Source organism: Arvicanthis niloticus, chromosome 5 (genome assembly GCF_011762505.2).
Source record: "Arvicanthis niloticus isolate mArvNil1 chromosome 5, mArvNil1.pat.X, whole genome shotgun sequence".
Classification (NCBI taxonomy): Eukaryota; Metazoa; Chordata; class Mammalia; order Rodentia; family Muridae; genus Arvicanthis; species Arvicanthis niloticus.
In genome coordinates, this window is record NC_047662.1 from 15,294,102 (window position 1) to 15,310,349 (window position 16,248).

The window sequence follows — 16,248 nt, forward strand, 5'->3', positions numbered from 1 at the left end:
GAAGGCCCTGCTGGAGGCTGATGTGGGCATCACATCAGAGTTAGGATGAGAACAGTGTCAGTTAAAAGGGTTTCCCAACGCTAGCTGTGGATGGCCGCTCCCCCGCCCCTCCCCCAGCCCCAATCCCTCAGGCCTCAGTTTCTCCACCTCTGACATGAAAGTACACAGCTGAATTGGTGATTTCTTTTATCAATAGCAAACCTGTTTCTATACAGACTACCCTTTAGAATCATGGGAAAAAGAGCCTGTGGTTGGCATAGATCAGATATCTGGGGCTCAGCCTCCCACTGTCCCCAGACTCACCCATGAGGCACCTTACCGTGGGTTCTCGGGATCTGAGAGGCCCACTTGAAATCCACCAAGATAAAAGACCACAGAGGTCCCTCAGAGGCTCTGACAACCCACCACTCACCCCTAACACCGAGGACTAAGCCAGCCCGTAACCAGAGGGCCTAGAGGGCTCGGGGCTTTGAACCTGGGACACTAGGAAGTCACCCTGCATAGCAGGCAGCTGGGCTGCCTGTGCCAGTTAATTGTTACTTCCTGGAATATCGGTGACAACTTCCCCGTGACAGCCAGTTGGCCCTACATAAAGCTTTTGCTTGACGACCATAAAGTGACCCATCCTCCTCCAATAAATGAAAGAGGCTCTCGTGGGAACACGTCATGGTATAGACTCTGATCATCCAAAGCGGAGGCAGGAGACAGGATGCCCAGAACCTATAGAAAGCACAATAAATACAAGGTCATCTGAAAAGGTAAAAAGCTCGGCCGCAACACAAAGCCAGGGAACCCCCCCCCCCCCAAGGGAGCCCAGGTCCCTCAGAGGCCAATTCAGAAAAGGCATGTATTTAAAGTTCAGATATTTTGACAGGATTCTCCCCGGGGAAAGCCCTGACTTGCGAACTCAGAACAAGAGATCACGGTGGACTGGGTGGTGACAGAAAGCAATGTTTGTTTTGGTTTCCAGATCAACGCTTCACAACTTCACCCTCCGTACAGTCTCGGTGACCACACTTCCCACCCCGTAAAGAGCAGGTTGGGTCAAAGAGAAACCAAAGGAGCAGTGAGCAGAGCCAGGGCGGGGACATTCTGGGGCCAGAAGCTCTGCTCTGGGTGGTGTGCACCAAGAACCAGCCGGGTGTAGCTGATGGTAGACCATGTCAGACGGCACTTGGGTGTCTGAAAACTTGGAACCCAAGACTATGTAAGGTGAAAGAACAGACAAACCCATGCTCATCCGTATGAGTGATTTAGCAATAAGGAGGGAAATTCTACAGATATACACAGGCACAACATACCCCCCAAAACACTGCCTGTGTAAAAGAAGTCAGGTACGAAAGACCACATATCATGGAATCCAGCTTCTGAGTCATCCAGAAAAATCAAATGGGCAGAGACACCGGCCGGGACTGCTCCAGAGGGGAGCTGTTTGCAAATGAATGGGAAGAAGTTTTAGGGGGATGTGGGTGTTCTAAAACCAGACCCTGGAGATGGGAACATCGCTCTACATCTCTAAAAATAATTGTCATACTTAAACTGGGTGGCTTGAAGATGGACCGATTCTACCTCGGCGAAACCAGGAAACTACAGGTACACATGGCTAGGAACCAGTCATGAGAGAGAACCACAGACACCTGCAGCTTCTAGACCTGGCCATCCAGCCAGCTTACCATTTAGTGAAGCAAGCAAGCAGGAGCCTCTGAGGTCCTCTGAATTGATGAGAACCCTGGAGCCCTTCCCTCTCCAGCCAAGTCCTCTCTGGTACTCAACACAGGGTTCCACACTAGACACCCCAGGAAGCCATGTTGCCTTTGGTAGTCTAGAGACCAGGCAGCCAAACACCTTGGTCTCATCTCTTGACCTGTGACATCTTAGTAGTCAAAGAACCAGAGGTGGGCTGGCAGCTCAGATATAGTTACTTCTTGCAATCTAATAGCCCCACCCTACCCACGCACACTAGGTAAATGATCTATCGTGGAGTGTCATATACTGACAAGCCTCGGCAGCCCCTCTCACATCACGCAGCCCAGAGATTTTCTCTTTAACCTTTTTTTTTTTTTTTTTTTTTTTAGTTAACTGTCCTCCTACTTTCTTTCAGAAAGAAAACTCACGGGGGAAACTCCATACCACGGCCAGTGAGAACAGAATGCTCTTCTGTATGTATCTATATCGTAGACCCAAGTACATAAATTAACTTGTTCTAGGTTCGATGAATGCAATTGATGAGGCCATTAGCAGAAAGTCAAAAGTCTCTTGTCACATTCAGGTAGGCGGGCAACTGCGTAAGCAGCCTGCTTCGTCAGCTGGCAATACTCTCCAAAGAGAGAGGCTTTAACTGGAAGCCAAGTTCTTAAAAGTTAGCGTGCTGGCGAGACCAGGTACATCAGCATCAATGTAAAAAGCGAGAGCACGTTCAAGACTAGACTAACATTTTGATGTATTGGGTTTTTTTTTTTTTTTATTACATTTACGTATGTGTGTGCATGTGTGTTGCGTGTGCATTCATGCCACTGCAAATGTGTGGAAGGCAGAGAACAACTTGTAAGAGCAGGCTCTCCCTGTCTACCATGTGGGTCCCAGGGATAGAACTCTGGTCCTTAGGCTTGGCGGCAAGCACCTTTACCTGCTGAGCCCTCTCATAGGCCCTCGTTGTGTTTTTTTATTCATTACCCAAGGAGCTTTTTCGTAAAGTATCACCAAGAAAGCCCAGGGCTTCAAGGAACACGGCTGTTGTCACAGGGAGGGAAACCGAGGCCCGAGCAAAGCAGAATACTGACTTTGGAAAAATCCAAAGCAGCTTCAGAGAAGGAAGGAAGGTGTCCAGGAACACTCCCAGAAAGGCGGGAAGAGAGATGCTCGCACCCCACCTGTCTCAGCAAGGCCGGCTCATTCCAGGGCAGTGCCAGAAGCTGACATCACAGCCCACACCCTGGGTGCAACCTGAGCGGCCCATTGCTCAATGACAATCCATCCCTCTCAAAGCCTGGGCCCAGGTTTTCTAGCACCTTAGTAGCCGGGGACGAAACGCACACACACACAATTAAACAAACGCAGCACAAGCCTGTGTCATGACTACACAGTCAAGGGTGGCAGACAGGAGGGCCAGCCCAACCCTCCTCCTCGAGTTTCACCATCCAAAGCAAGTGTCTGCCCTGATGGGGATGCCCACCAAGGGCAGAAGGTGGCCTTCCTAGAAACGGCACGGACAGTCTCAAAACCAGAAGAAAAAAGAAGCATTCCCCTCCCCCGCAGCAATCCAGGCCCTGCACTGGAGCCTCCAGGCATTTCCACTCCTTGCTATCACAGGTAACGACATCTACTTGATGACCGTCACCGTCATCCCACTCTCCCCTGGAGCACTGACTGCTCCTTGCAGTCCAGATTTCCCTGAGGAGCAAATAGGTTTCCAAGGGGCTAACACTCTCTGCTGCAGGTGATGGAGCTAGCACCTGATTTCTTCCCCGGCGGTAGCCCTCGGTAGAGGGTAAGAGAGAAGACCCAGGCCCAGCTTCCAGGGAGAGTTTAGGATGGAAAGGAATGGCCCCACTCCCTCATGAGTAAAGACAACAAAACCAGAATTACACTCCTCTGAGACTGGAATCTGAGATTAAGAGGGCCCCTCCCCCCACCACAGACCTGAGCCCTAGAGGCAGACCCTTCCCCTCCTTGTGTCAGAGAGCAGAGCAGAGTAGTACTGTCAAGCGGGCTGAGGGCAGAAAACATGTCAGTACAGCAGCCAGGAGATCTGGACTGCAAGGAACACACTGGCCATCTGCCCCTGACCTCCAGTGGGACCCCATGATCTGGGTCCATCCAATATTCTAACCCATGAGTATCTCTCCCTTGGCGGGGTCGGGATTCCCTAGGCTGAGTTCATGGGACCTATTCAATAAACCCTGAGACTTGGGAGAGTATGAAGATGATGAATTTCTAAAAGGCCGGTGTCTGGTTCTGATTCTGCAGCCTAGATATCTGGGCCTTGTAGACCTGGAACAAGATAGCCAACCCCGGGGCCCTAGGGACAGATCCATCCATCTTAACACGTGAGCTTGTTAAATTCAAGGACAAAAAAATGACAATGAGCTAGTTGAGATTTTTTTTTTTCTTTATACCTGCTATGGGAAAGGAAATCTAGCACCAACAACTCCGGGAATACCTAGGCCAGGAGACACACCAGCCATGACACCCATCATTGGATCAAGACTTGACTTTCACCGCGGCTTACCCAAGCCGCCTTGGGCAATCACTTGGTACCTCTTCGCCTCAGTTTCCTCATCTGCAGTATGGGGATGAGGCTGCCTCACACCGCATTGTCATGTGAACAGAATGAGATCACCACAAGTCCGCTGGTTATTACGTCCCTGGGAAACAATGTGCCTGGCCCCAGGGGTCGGCACCCAGGTATCCCGCGCGCCCTGCGCTCGTGGATTTAGATGACCTAGTCCTCCCGCAGTTCGCAGCCCACATGCCAGGCCCTGCTGCGGGTCCTGAGAGCGGCGGAGGAGGGGCGCGTCCACTCACCTCCGTTTGTACTCGTCACGCTCGCGCTTCACCTTGGCCAGCACGTTGTAGAGAGCGCGGATCTCTGGCGTGATGGTGTCAATCTGCACGCCTACGCCGTCCGGGTGCACCCACGACACGCCGGGGCCCTGCACCGTCTCCACGCCGCCGCCTCCCGTGCGCCGCACCTGCGTGTAGCTCCAGATGGTCCCGGGCAGGCGACCGTAGTGCTGCGGGTGCGAGCCGCCGCCGGGAGGCAGGCCGCCTAGGGCCACCGCGTTGGCATTGACGCCGGTGGCCGCGGCGAGGGCCTGCCCGCCGCCCGCAGCCGGCGGCCGCATCAGGTCCGGCCCGGTCTGCACGGCCTGCTCCCGGGAGAAGGTCTTGTAGCGCAGCCGCCGATCGCGCTCGCTCTGCTGCTGCTCCAGCTGTTTCTCCAGGAGCCGGTTGCGCCGCTCCAGCTCGTGCACCTTGGCCAAGAAGCAGCGGAAACGCACGTTGAGCCCCTTGAGGAGGTGGATGTTGGAACCCAGATCGTCCCGCAGCGCCGCCGTTACTGGCGAGGGCCCCGGCCCGGCTCCGCCACCACCGCCGCCGCCTGCGCAGCCGCCGCCCCCCGGCGGGCAGCCGAAGGCCAAGGCCATCTCCCCGAACAGCAGCGAGTTGACCATGCGCCGGCTGCGTGGCTCAGGGCCCCGGGCCCGCGGCTCCAGATGCGGCTCCAGCTCGGGGCCGGGCTCCCGGCGCGGCCGGGCCAGGGCGGGAGCGGGCTCCAGCGCGGCCGGGGTGGTGTTAGGTGCCAGATGCGGCTCCGCAGCGTCGGGAGAGATGGTGGGACGAGCTGGAGGTCGCGGTGGCTGCGTGGGGCTGGTGAGGGGTCCGGTGCCTGCGCCGCGACTGTCAGAGCTGCTGTGGACCGGCCGCAGCAGCCGCTCGCAGAGGACTCTCCGCCGGCGCTGCCCCCTCTGCGGCGAGCCCCGCCCTCTGCAGGCACAGACCACGCCTCCAGAGCCCGCCCTCTGCAGACACAGACCACACCCCCTGCCAGGCCGCTCTCTGCAGGCTAAGGCCACGCCCCTGCCCGACCCGCCCTCTATAGGCAAAGGCCTAGCCCCCTTGTCTGGACCGCCCTCTGCGGACATAGGCCACGCCCCTCCGCCCATTGCAGCGATTTCACCCGCTGAGACTCGGCTCTTAGGCCTCCAGCCCCGGCCACGCCCATCGGCCCTTGGACTCCGCCCACTTACGAGCGGCGCCACTCGTCTGCGAGGCGCCTTTCGGCTACAGCTCAGGCTCCGCCCGGCAACGGCCCAGAAAACCCTCGCCGGCGTGCGGCGCTGCAGGACTAGCGGGGTTCAGACAATCTAACGCAGTCTGCATGCGAAACTGCACCCAGGAACGTGGCAGAGCCGGGCCCTGCAGCCTCTTGAAAAGGTGGACGGCCTGGGTCTGCTCACTTCCCTTCCTGGGGAGCCCTCCACCACCAAGTCTGCCAGGCGGGCTTGACTACCTGCCTGCTCTCCCTCCGCGCCCCAAATTTCTCTGCCCCAGATTCTCAGGCATGCGGACGACTGTAGCCTGCAAAGTCTGGCAACCATACATAGTGTGTGAAAATGCATGCAAACCAACTCCCCTACTCCAGCCTCTGGAGGCCTTGGTTGCTTTCCTGTCCCTTACCAGGCCAGTCCAGGGCTTCTCACAGCCTTTGAGCCCACTAGTCCATAGCAAACCCAGAAGCGGGGATATGAAATAGGCTGGGGAAGAGAAAGCAATGAGCTCCCAACATGCTTGTCCTCACAAGCCTCTATCTGGAGGATGCATCCATCCATCCATCCATCCATTCATCCATCCATCATGTGATCTTCACACCTACCACCCTAAAGCCAGTGTTTCCTGACATCTCCAGCTGTCTCCTGAACCCACTGTAAGCATTAGCACACAGTAGGCAGCTACCTAAGTATTATTCTCATTTTACAGAGAGTGTCACTGAGACCTGAGCAGTACCACCATCTCAAAGCATGCTCTACCCAGCCTTCCAAGATGCTGGCCTTCGGTCCTTAGCACAAACTTCCTAAGGGAAGGACCCCGCCTTGAATGCCTGTGGCTTATACCGTCAGCTCTTAACCAGATATGTGGTATGTTCTAGATTCTTCCAGCTACATTTTTTTTTTAATCTCACTGCCATTGTCTTGTCACTAACTTCTGTATCTGTCTTGTCTGCTTGTGTGTAAGCTTGTGGGCAGGTACCTTGTCTCACAGGACAATGCCTTGGTGTTCTTTGTGACAGAGGAGAAAGAGTGCGGTGCTCTGGGGTGGTGTTCTGGGGTGGTGCTGTGTTTTGATGTTACTGCTGTGTTTCGGGTTTGGTCATGTTGCCTTCCCTCGCTCCCTGCCAAATGGACTTAGCTCTGTGCTCCGACATTCCCTTCTGGTAATCTTTCTCCTCTGGACCCAAGCCTACCTGGTCACTGCTCTTTTAGATCACATAGTTTTTTCGATGCTGTCATCATCCGCCCTAAAGAATCAAGAACCTTTTTCCTTGAAGTTGTGACTCTTGGGCTCCCACACGGACTGAGAATAGAGTTTGGAGAGGGCTGTGACACTGGGGTGGACACACTTTCCACCCTTGTGGTCGCTGGTCTTTGAATGTTAGTCAACATTTCCTTTGAAGTCTTTGTGATTCTGTCACCCCTAGAAATCAGATATTCTCATCTCACGATAGTTGCTGTAACTATCTTGAGACCTAAGCTATCAACATTCTGAAGTTCATATTGGGCTTACTTGCTATATCTGTTTGTTTGTTTTTAGAGTTTGTGATGGAACTCAGGACATCCCGATTGCTAGGCAAGCCCTCTACTGCTTAAGCCTAAGTCTCATTTAAAAAAAATGTGTGTGTCTGTGTGTGTCTGTGTATGTGTGTGTGTATTGTGTGCAAGCACACACATGCCACAACCTTCCACCTTACTTGGGACAGGACCTCTTGTTAGACACTCTGTATGCCAGGCTAGCTGGCCCTGGAGGTTCTGGTGATTCTCCTCCTATGTTATCATAGGAACACTGAATTACAGCTGCTTGCCACTGAATTCAGTCTTATGTTGGTCCTAGGGATTTGAACTCAGGACCTCACAAGCATCAAGGGCTTTACCCACTGAGCCATCTCCCGAGCCCCATTATTTAATGTGCTAGTAAAGAAATGTATACATCATGTTGCTGCAAACTTGCTTTTTGAATACTTTGATGACTTGCATTTTAAACTTTTCGTTGCATGAATTTTGTCAGAATGAAAAAAAAGATATACTTTTTGTTTGTTCATTTTCAAGACAACCCAGGCTAGCCTTGAACGTGTGGTCTTCTAGCCTCTGCCTCCCAAGTGCTGAGATAACAGGCTTAGGGCATCAGGCATTGCTTATGCATCAGTGCCCAGTTCAGGCCAGCACTCTCCTAACAGCTACATTGAAATGCATTCTTCTGTTTGTTTGTTGACCCAATAGGGTCTCTCTATGCAGACCTGGCTGTCTTGGATCTCTAGGGCTAGACCAGGCTGGCCTTGAACTCCCAGAGACCTATCTGTTCCGCATCTGGAATGCTGGAATTAAAGACGTGCACCACCATATGCAGCCCTCGTGATGCAGTCCCATAAATCATTCCAAGCATGCACTATAGTGTGTTCATTAGATGTCTGAGAAGCCCATGGCACAGAAGAGGTTAAGGAGCCACACCTCTAAAGTAACTCCCTACAGGCTTTTCCAGAAAAGCGCTGTCCTGCCAAGTTGCCCTAGTGGGGTAGGAAACCCTCTTGGGAAAGGGCAGCTCTGTCCTGAGCCCAGACATCCCATGAACCTGATGAATTCCTGCTTGGGCACAGTCCTGGAGCGGAAGCCGAGGACGGTGCTGGGGGGGGGGTTCCTGAGTGTGAAGGAGGAGATGGCTGAGCAAAGGCCAGATCTGAAGAGGACCACGGAAATAGTGCTTGAGACCGAAGGGCTCCAACAGAGCCATACAAATGCCTATAAACCACAGAGCTGCCCATTCACCACAGAGTGGTACCGAGCAATGAGCCATGTGTCGCCTGCTCTTTGTACCTAAGGCGAGAGAGAGAAATGCCAAATAGCTCACCAGGCAGGGGACCAACAGCCTTCTAGTTCGCCTAGAACTTAGGGTTTTCCTTGATGAAGATAGTCAGTGGCCAAACCCAAGATCAGCTCCCACATAGAGCTGGATGTTTCTGAAGCCACAGTTCCTGGGATCCTGACAGCAGTAGCTACTGGTATTACCATCACTCTGCTGTCCTGTCTAGTTGATTGGGGTTGTTTTGCTTAAGCAATCAGGGAAAGCCCACCATGCACTAAGTAGCATCTCCTACAACTCTACCCAGCACCCCCTCTGGTGGCTAAATTCAGCCGGCTGCCTCTCATCCCTCCAGGCTTCAGTGTCTAGAACATTCTATGATTAGAATGTTCTTCTCCAGTGGAATGAAAGAGTGTAGCAAACCCTCATGGCACCAAGGGGAAGGAGTGACCATGAATTTTCACAGTGCCAAATGAAAACGTATCCCTAACTTGCACAGGCTCCTTTCTTCAGATGCCCCCATGGCTCCTCCTCCCCTGCCCCCCAGCAAAGAAACAATACCGACAACAGCAACCAAAACAATCAAAAGAATTTTTTTTTTTTTTTTTGGCAGAAAAGGTGAGCTGAGCTCATCTGGGCTCACCGGCACGTTGCATGAACCTCATCTTTCCGGGACCTCCAGGCTAAACATGGCTTCAGCTGGCTGCTCATTCCACAATTATTTTGGGTGAGTTCGCCTTCCTAGAAAAGGGTGTGGATCTCACTAAAGTCAGGGTGCTGCTGGCTGCCCTGACAGGGTTGATCTTGGTCAGCAGTCTTGAGGGAGCCCCTGGTGGCTTCAGGTACCTTCTCAATGGAATATGCTAACCTGGGTGCCACTGTCTGCTCTACAGTGTAGTCTCAAACAGGCACCACAGACGATTAATGATGTGATCTTTGTTAAAACACCCCTATGCCTCAGCTTTCGCTTCTGTAAAGTGGGGTGGTGACAACTTACAGAGTTGCTGTGATGTGCTAATTGTCATGTACCAGCATTCTTCCTATCTTGTCCTGGGTGGTGGTGAACTCTGTGGCTGGCTCACAGCAGGTCACCATGGGTCACTCCATGGAGAGCCATAGGACTTGAGAACCCTGCAATCAGCCTTTATTCCTGACTCCCACAAGACTGACCTCACTCAGACAATGGGGAATGGAGAAAGTGCAGACACACAGACACACAGACACACAGACACACATACAGGAAAGCTAGGATCGGGTGGGCCGTGGGCTCAGATGGGAGTTGCAACATCTGAAACTCACTGTGCTTATCATATACAGATGGCAGAAAGGGGTGGAGAGCTGTTAGCTAATGTCAGTGGGGGTCTCTGTAGACAGCATCCTCTGGATGCAGTCGTTTCTGAGGTGGAAGTGGTCGATAGCAGTACTGAGGGGATACTAGTACTGAGGGGATACTTCCGCTGTGAACCAGGGGAAGGCCTTGCCATTCCTGTGGGCCTGGAGCATTGATGCCCTTAACATGCCCACTTCATGTCATGAAAGCTCATTCATACAGGGGTACACTCGCTCCCCAAACAGGACAGGCATCATGTTGAATGTGCCTTTTCCCTACCCCCACCTCTCACAAAAACATCATCTATCAAAGACCATTCCCTCAGATGGAGAACCAAGACCCACAGGAGGAACTGACTTAGCCAAGGACACGGTGCCCAGAACAGCTCAGCTCTGAACCCAGTCCCAACTTCCCAGCCAGGCCCTCCTGTTCTGATTGCACCCCCTCCTACAACACCTTTCTTTTCTTGTCTACATTTTTTATTTAAGGGCAGGAAGCGTGAGTTCGTGCACCACTGCATGCCTGTGGCAGTCAGAGGACAGCTGTAGGAGTCAATTCTCTCCTTCTACGATGTAGGTCCCAGTGACGGAACCCAGGACCTGAGGCTTAGTGGCAGGCACCTTTCCTGGCTAAGCCATCTCAATAGCCCTTCCCATAATATCACTAAGGGGTAAAGGAATGAGTTGTGTTCTCAACATCCTTCAAATGAGTAAGAAGAGGCACAGAGAAGCGAGGGGTGAGCTAGGCAGCGATGGCGCACACCTTTAGTCTCAGCGCTTGGGAAGCAGAGGCAGGCAGATCTCTAAGTTCTCCTGATGCTGTACCCTCGTGCATGTGACCCCGCCTGCGGAACTCAGTTCCCAGCCTTTCTGGATGGCTCCTGCTTTTCATAACTTGTGTTCTTTGGGAGTCTGTCTGCCTCCTATTTTGACTCTGCCCAGAAGCATAACTTACACTTGGTAAATGTACAGATTCTAAGTGTACAGCTCAATGGATTTATGCATGTGCATTTATTCACCAAACCACGTCCCACGCATCGGCGAGCGCCTTCTTGTTCCCTGTCAGTCTCCGGCTCCCAAGGTGTGAGGACGTTTCTCACCGTTGATTCCTTTCCAGTCCATTCTAGAATTTCACGTGCATGATGTCCTCAGCATATTCCTCTCAGCCTGTACGTGAGATTTGCCCACACAGTGTGTACAGGCAGTGTTTCGTGCCTCAGCTGTGTGGTGTCACGTGGTGTAGACACGCCAGGGTGGAATCAGGCATCCTGCCGCAGGTGGGCACGTGGGTTGTTCTTTAGATTGGGGATGCTGGGGGCTGCTACAGACCCTCTCAAAGATGCCTTTGGTGAACTTAGGTACTTGTCCATCTTGGATACAGCCCCAGAAGTAGATCACTGCGTTAGTGGACTCAAGCAAGGTTAATGCTAACAGACACTGGCAGACAGATTTCTAACCGGCCATCAGATCCTACAGTGTACGAGCATGCTGACAGAAGACCGCTCCTCTCCCTACTCCTCTGGGCTCAGCCAAATCTCTGTCACATGTCTATCAGCACAACGCCTCCCTCATCTTACAAACCTCCATGTGATCCATGGCCTCCTCGGAAGGTGAAGCCAGCTTGCCATCCCACCCTCGGCCATTCTTTTTCCAGATTCTTCCCGGCACCTAGAAGTCCTGTCTGGAGGACACACTTCCTTCTCTTTGCCATGTGCTAACTCACTTGAAGCCCAATGCTTTAATGAAGCGGTTTTCTCCTTAGGGGTGTGTGTGGGGGGGGAATAGCAGGGCTCTTGGAGCCCCAATTTCCCCACCGATGAAATGAGAATTGGGGCTGAGAGTCTGCCTCCGATGACGAAGTGTCTGTCACACAGCATGAGAACCTATCATCATGTAAAAACCAGGCATTATAACAGACATATGCAACCCCTGGACAGCAAGATAGGACACACGGGCCAAACTACCCAAGTTCAGTGAGCATCTGAGTTATTGAGAGACCCTGTATCAGAAACAAAGGTGGAGGAGCCAGAGGGGTGAGCCAGAGGTTAAGAGCACGTGCTGCTCTTCCAGAGGAACAGGGTTCAGTTTCTAGTACCCACATGGAGGCCTACAGCCACCTGTAATGCCAGTCTTAAAGGGATCTGACACCCTCTTCTGGCATCTGGGAGAAGAGGTACACACATGGTACCCAGACATGGACATAGGTAAAACACTCATACAAATAAAATAAAGACAAAATAAAAACATTTACCAAATACTACTAATAATATGAAGAATCAAGGGAGACACCCTACAATGACTTCTAGCCTCTAAACACACATGTACATGTACCCACACATACATGGGCTCACACCCAAAGAAACATGTACACATACACATAACTAAACCAAAGCAGAATAGGAACACAGTGCCACCTCAGGGGTTGAGCTGATACTGTGTACTGTCTCTAAGAGGTGGCACCAGAGTCACAACCAGGTTACTTAGTCCTCTCAGGAGAGGCGACATTTCCTAGCCCAGTATTAATGCCATCCGAAGGCAGCACAGCCCACAGAGATGGACGCCGGCTGGCCCACGGAGAAGGTAGGTGCTGAACTTACATCTGTTACATGCACTGCCTCATCTCTCCTCAGCGCGCCCTGCTCACATCGGTTCCAACATCGGCGAGTTTGGCAACCCCCAGCACCTGCCCGGCATCATTCTCTCCTCATGAGTTTAAGGGCAGGACCCTCGTGCCCATTTTAAAGATGAAGAAATTGATGGTGAGAAAAGAGAGGCTAGGCAACTAGGAGAAGGTCCTTCATCTGGGGACCCAGAGAGCAAAGGTTCAACTGTAGAGACAGGTCCTACAGAATACGGAGAAGTGAGACAGAGGGCTCGGCTGCTCCCTAGAAGAACACAAGGAGTGGGTATCCAGGGACAGCAGGGATGGGAGAGTCCTCACTGTGCTGGGCCCCTCCCTTCTTCTCCACAGGTTGCCTTCCTTTCCCGTAGAAGGCAGCTGGGTGCATGCACAGCTGACCTTCCTCAGGCTCTGGGTTTATAGGTAGTTGTCTCATGCCTCAGGGAAAGCCTTGAGTTCAGAAGAACTCAAGGCAGGCCTTAGTGGCTTTGTGGTGCTAACATTGCTGCAACAATGTCCCTAGCCACAGGGACACCTCGGGGAGGTGACTGGAAAAGGGTGACTCAGAAGCCCTGTTCGTGTGTCCCAGCCCTGCCGGAGCCATGAAGAACAGCCATATGTCCTGAGCTTACCCAGGCCTCAATGACAAGGTCTCCTGCTGTCCTCAGCACAAACTTGGAAATCACTCAGCATCCAGAAGTCCCTGAGTCAGACTGGTGACCTCCCCAATGGCAGTTTTGTAACTGCAGACACTTCAGAGGCTAAGCCAGTCCACACCTGCCCCCACCCACCAGCCAGACTCAAAGCAGATGGGAAGAGCCACAAAAGGGTCCAGCATCAGACTGCAGTGTAAGCCATGGCTTAACCCTACGATGATGCGGGGTTCAGGGCAGTCTGGAGGGGCGGCCTCTCTACACTGCTGGCGTGGAATCAAGCCCCAGAAGAAGCCTTCTGCTGATGGCTTATAGTTATGTCCGTAGGTTGCTGCATGTCTCAACCCTCAACAGAGATGCTTCTTTTTGCAGGGGATGGCGATTAACACAGGGACCCAGCGCTGGTCACGGGGTAGAGAACGAGAGACTAGAGAATGCGGAGCTGTAAACGGAACATTGATGTTATATCCCTTCCCCCTTCCACAACTCAGCCATTTCACTGGAGGTTGTAAGGGCCTGATCAGGATGTAAAGTGAGTAAAAGATAAAGAAATTGGTGGGGGGAAAAGAGCCAGCGTTTCAAAGGAACACGTGTTCTTCTGAACACAGCAGGGCACTTGCACAGGTGGGCCCACAGTGGTTGTTAACAGTATTGTATGCACAGGAGCGGTGTAAGCCCAAGCCAGACAAAGCCCCAGCAATGGGGGGGGGGGGGTAGCCAAAGTCCTACCCCCAAATCCCACAAGCCTTTTTGTAAAATTTTACTGTAATTTTCAATAAAATGCATGTAATGGAGCTGGAGAGATGGCTCAGAAGTTAAAGCATGTAACGTTCTTACAGAGGACCCAGGCTCATTTCCCAGCACGCACGTGGTGGGTCACAACTGTCTGTAACTCCAGTTCCAGAGCCTCCAATGCCCTCCTCTGGTCTCAGCAGACATCTGGCTTGCATGTGATATACATACATATATACATACATACATACACACAATACATACACATACATATACACACACTTACACATATATATACACACAATACATACATAGCATACATACATAATACATACACATATATACACATATATACACATACACACATACATACATACACACACAATAATACATACACATACATACATACAATACATACATACAAACTACATACTATACATACATACATATATACATACATACACACATACATATATATACATACATATACACATACATACATATACACATATATACACACAATACATACATGCACATACATATACACAATACATACATACGATACATACATACAAACAATACATACATACATACGATACATACATACAAACAATACATGCATACATACACACATACATACATACATATACAATACACACATACATATATACATACACATATACATGCATACATACATACATACACACATACATACAAGCAAAATATTCATATACCTAAAATAAAAGTTCTAAATCTGTGTAAGGACCAGATGTTGCCTCTGCAGCCAAACTCTAACCCCCCTTCATCAGGAACTTTCTTGCTGATAGAGAGCAGCTGACATCTGTTACTCTGTCACAGTCAGGTCAAGATCTGAGATACCCTGCAGGTAAGAGGTGAATCACTGGAGCCAGACAAAGGAGCCTTCCGGCTCAGTCCATATTTCTGTGTATAGACTGTCACTGCCCCCGTTTTCAGATGAGGCCACCAAGGCACCGCAAACATTCATAAGCACAGATTGTTCTTCTCCACCAGGCCTACGATACCTTTTTAGGGCCTTGCCTTAACCTCACTATGATTGTAATTATTAGTTTTTTGATGTTGTTAAAGGATGTCTGAAGCTGCAGGGCATTATGGTCTCAGTAGCTCTGTCCATCATTATGACTAGAATCTTATATATGTGCGTGTACATGTATATATGTCTGCATGTGTGTGCATGTGCAGACATGTGTGCACATGTGTGTGCATATGTATGTGTGCATGCAGATGCACGAGCACAGGTGTGAGTGCATGTGGAAAGGTCAGCTTCATGTCCGTTGTCACTCTTCAACTTGTTTGACACAGGAGCTCTCATTTTCTGTTGCGTGTGCCAGGCTAGGTGCCCTATAAGCTGGACCACAAATTTCTTCTTCAACTCTCATCTCATTGCAGGAGTGCTGAGATCACAGAGGTGCCCGGGTAGGTTCTAGGAATCTGAACTCGGGTCCTCGGGCATACACAGTAAGCCTTTAGGCACTGAGCCATCTCCTCTTCCGTGAGCAGGGTCATGTTAGCAACAGCAGTGGTCTGCACTGGCTGTGAACTTCTCAGTGAGTAATCAGGATGACCTCAGCAGAGGCCGATAGGCACCCTGAGGCTGGCCAGACACACTCAGCCATCTTGTTTAGAGCTCAGGATGTCAAATATTCTACTGTTGTCACCTCAGGCTCTGCTGGCATCACCTCTACCCTGGGGCCACTGGGGACTGACCACAACGTGATCTTAGACTTGTGGGTACAGCATGCAATAACTCTGGCTCCCACCTCAGTCACATCTCTGTGTACTTCCCCTGCATTTGACAAGGAGAGTTTCCCTCTGGTTTTTATCTGTGCTCAACACCTTTCTGTCTCTTATCAATAAAGACAATAGGCCCAGCCTCAGTCCCTTTGCTGGAATCTATCCATGGCTGTGTCCTGAGCTCTAAAGAAGATGGCTGAGTATGTTTGATCAGCCTCAGGGTGCCTGTCGGCCTCTGCTGAGCCCATCCTGATTGCTCACCGAGAAGTTCACAGCTCCAGCCTGCTTCTGTCATAGTTGATGTGGGGGCCATGTCTGTGGGGAATTATGTTGATTACATTGATTGACGTGGAAAGACCCAGCCCAACAGTGGGCGACACCATTCCCTACGCTTAGGTCTTGGACTGTATAAGAGAGAGAGAAAGCAAGCTAAGCACAAGCATGTGTGCATTTGTTCTTCCACTGTTCCTGACTGCAGATGTGATGTCATCAGCATTTTCAACTTCTTGCTGCCTTAACCTCCTGCAGTGATAGTCTATGACCTCAGGTTGTGAGTTGAAGTAAACCCTC

General features: G+C 51.3%; 1 protein-coding gene and 1 long non-coding RNA gene across 2 annotated transcripts in view; one reads left to right on the forward strand and one right to left on the reverse strand.

Annotated features, from left to right (window-relative positions):
• Iffo2 (intermediate filament family orphan 2) overlaps positions 1-5,492 on the reverse strand; it is a 44,777-nt gene extending 39,285 nt beyond the window's left edge. Inside the window, exon 1 of the mRNA XM_034502769.2 lies at positions 4,525-5,492. Within this exon, the coding sequence (XP_034358660.1) occupies positions 4,525-5,174 (650 nt within the window). The 5' untranslated portion in view covers positions 5,175-5,492. The remainder of the gene's footprint in view (positions 1-4,524) is intronic.
• A 272-nt stretch (positions 5,493-5,764) lies between these two features.
• Positions 5,765-9,410, forward strand: LOC143442190 (uncharacterized). Its single transcript, XR_013110200.1, has 3 exons — positions 5,765-5,937; positions 6,481-6,638; positions 9,185-9,410. It is a non-coding gene; the product is annotated as an uncharacterized LOC143442190 (long non-coding RNA).
• The last annotated feature ends 6,838 nt before the right edge of the window (positions 9,411-16,248 follow it).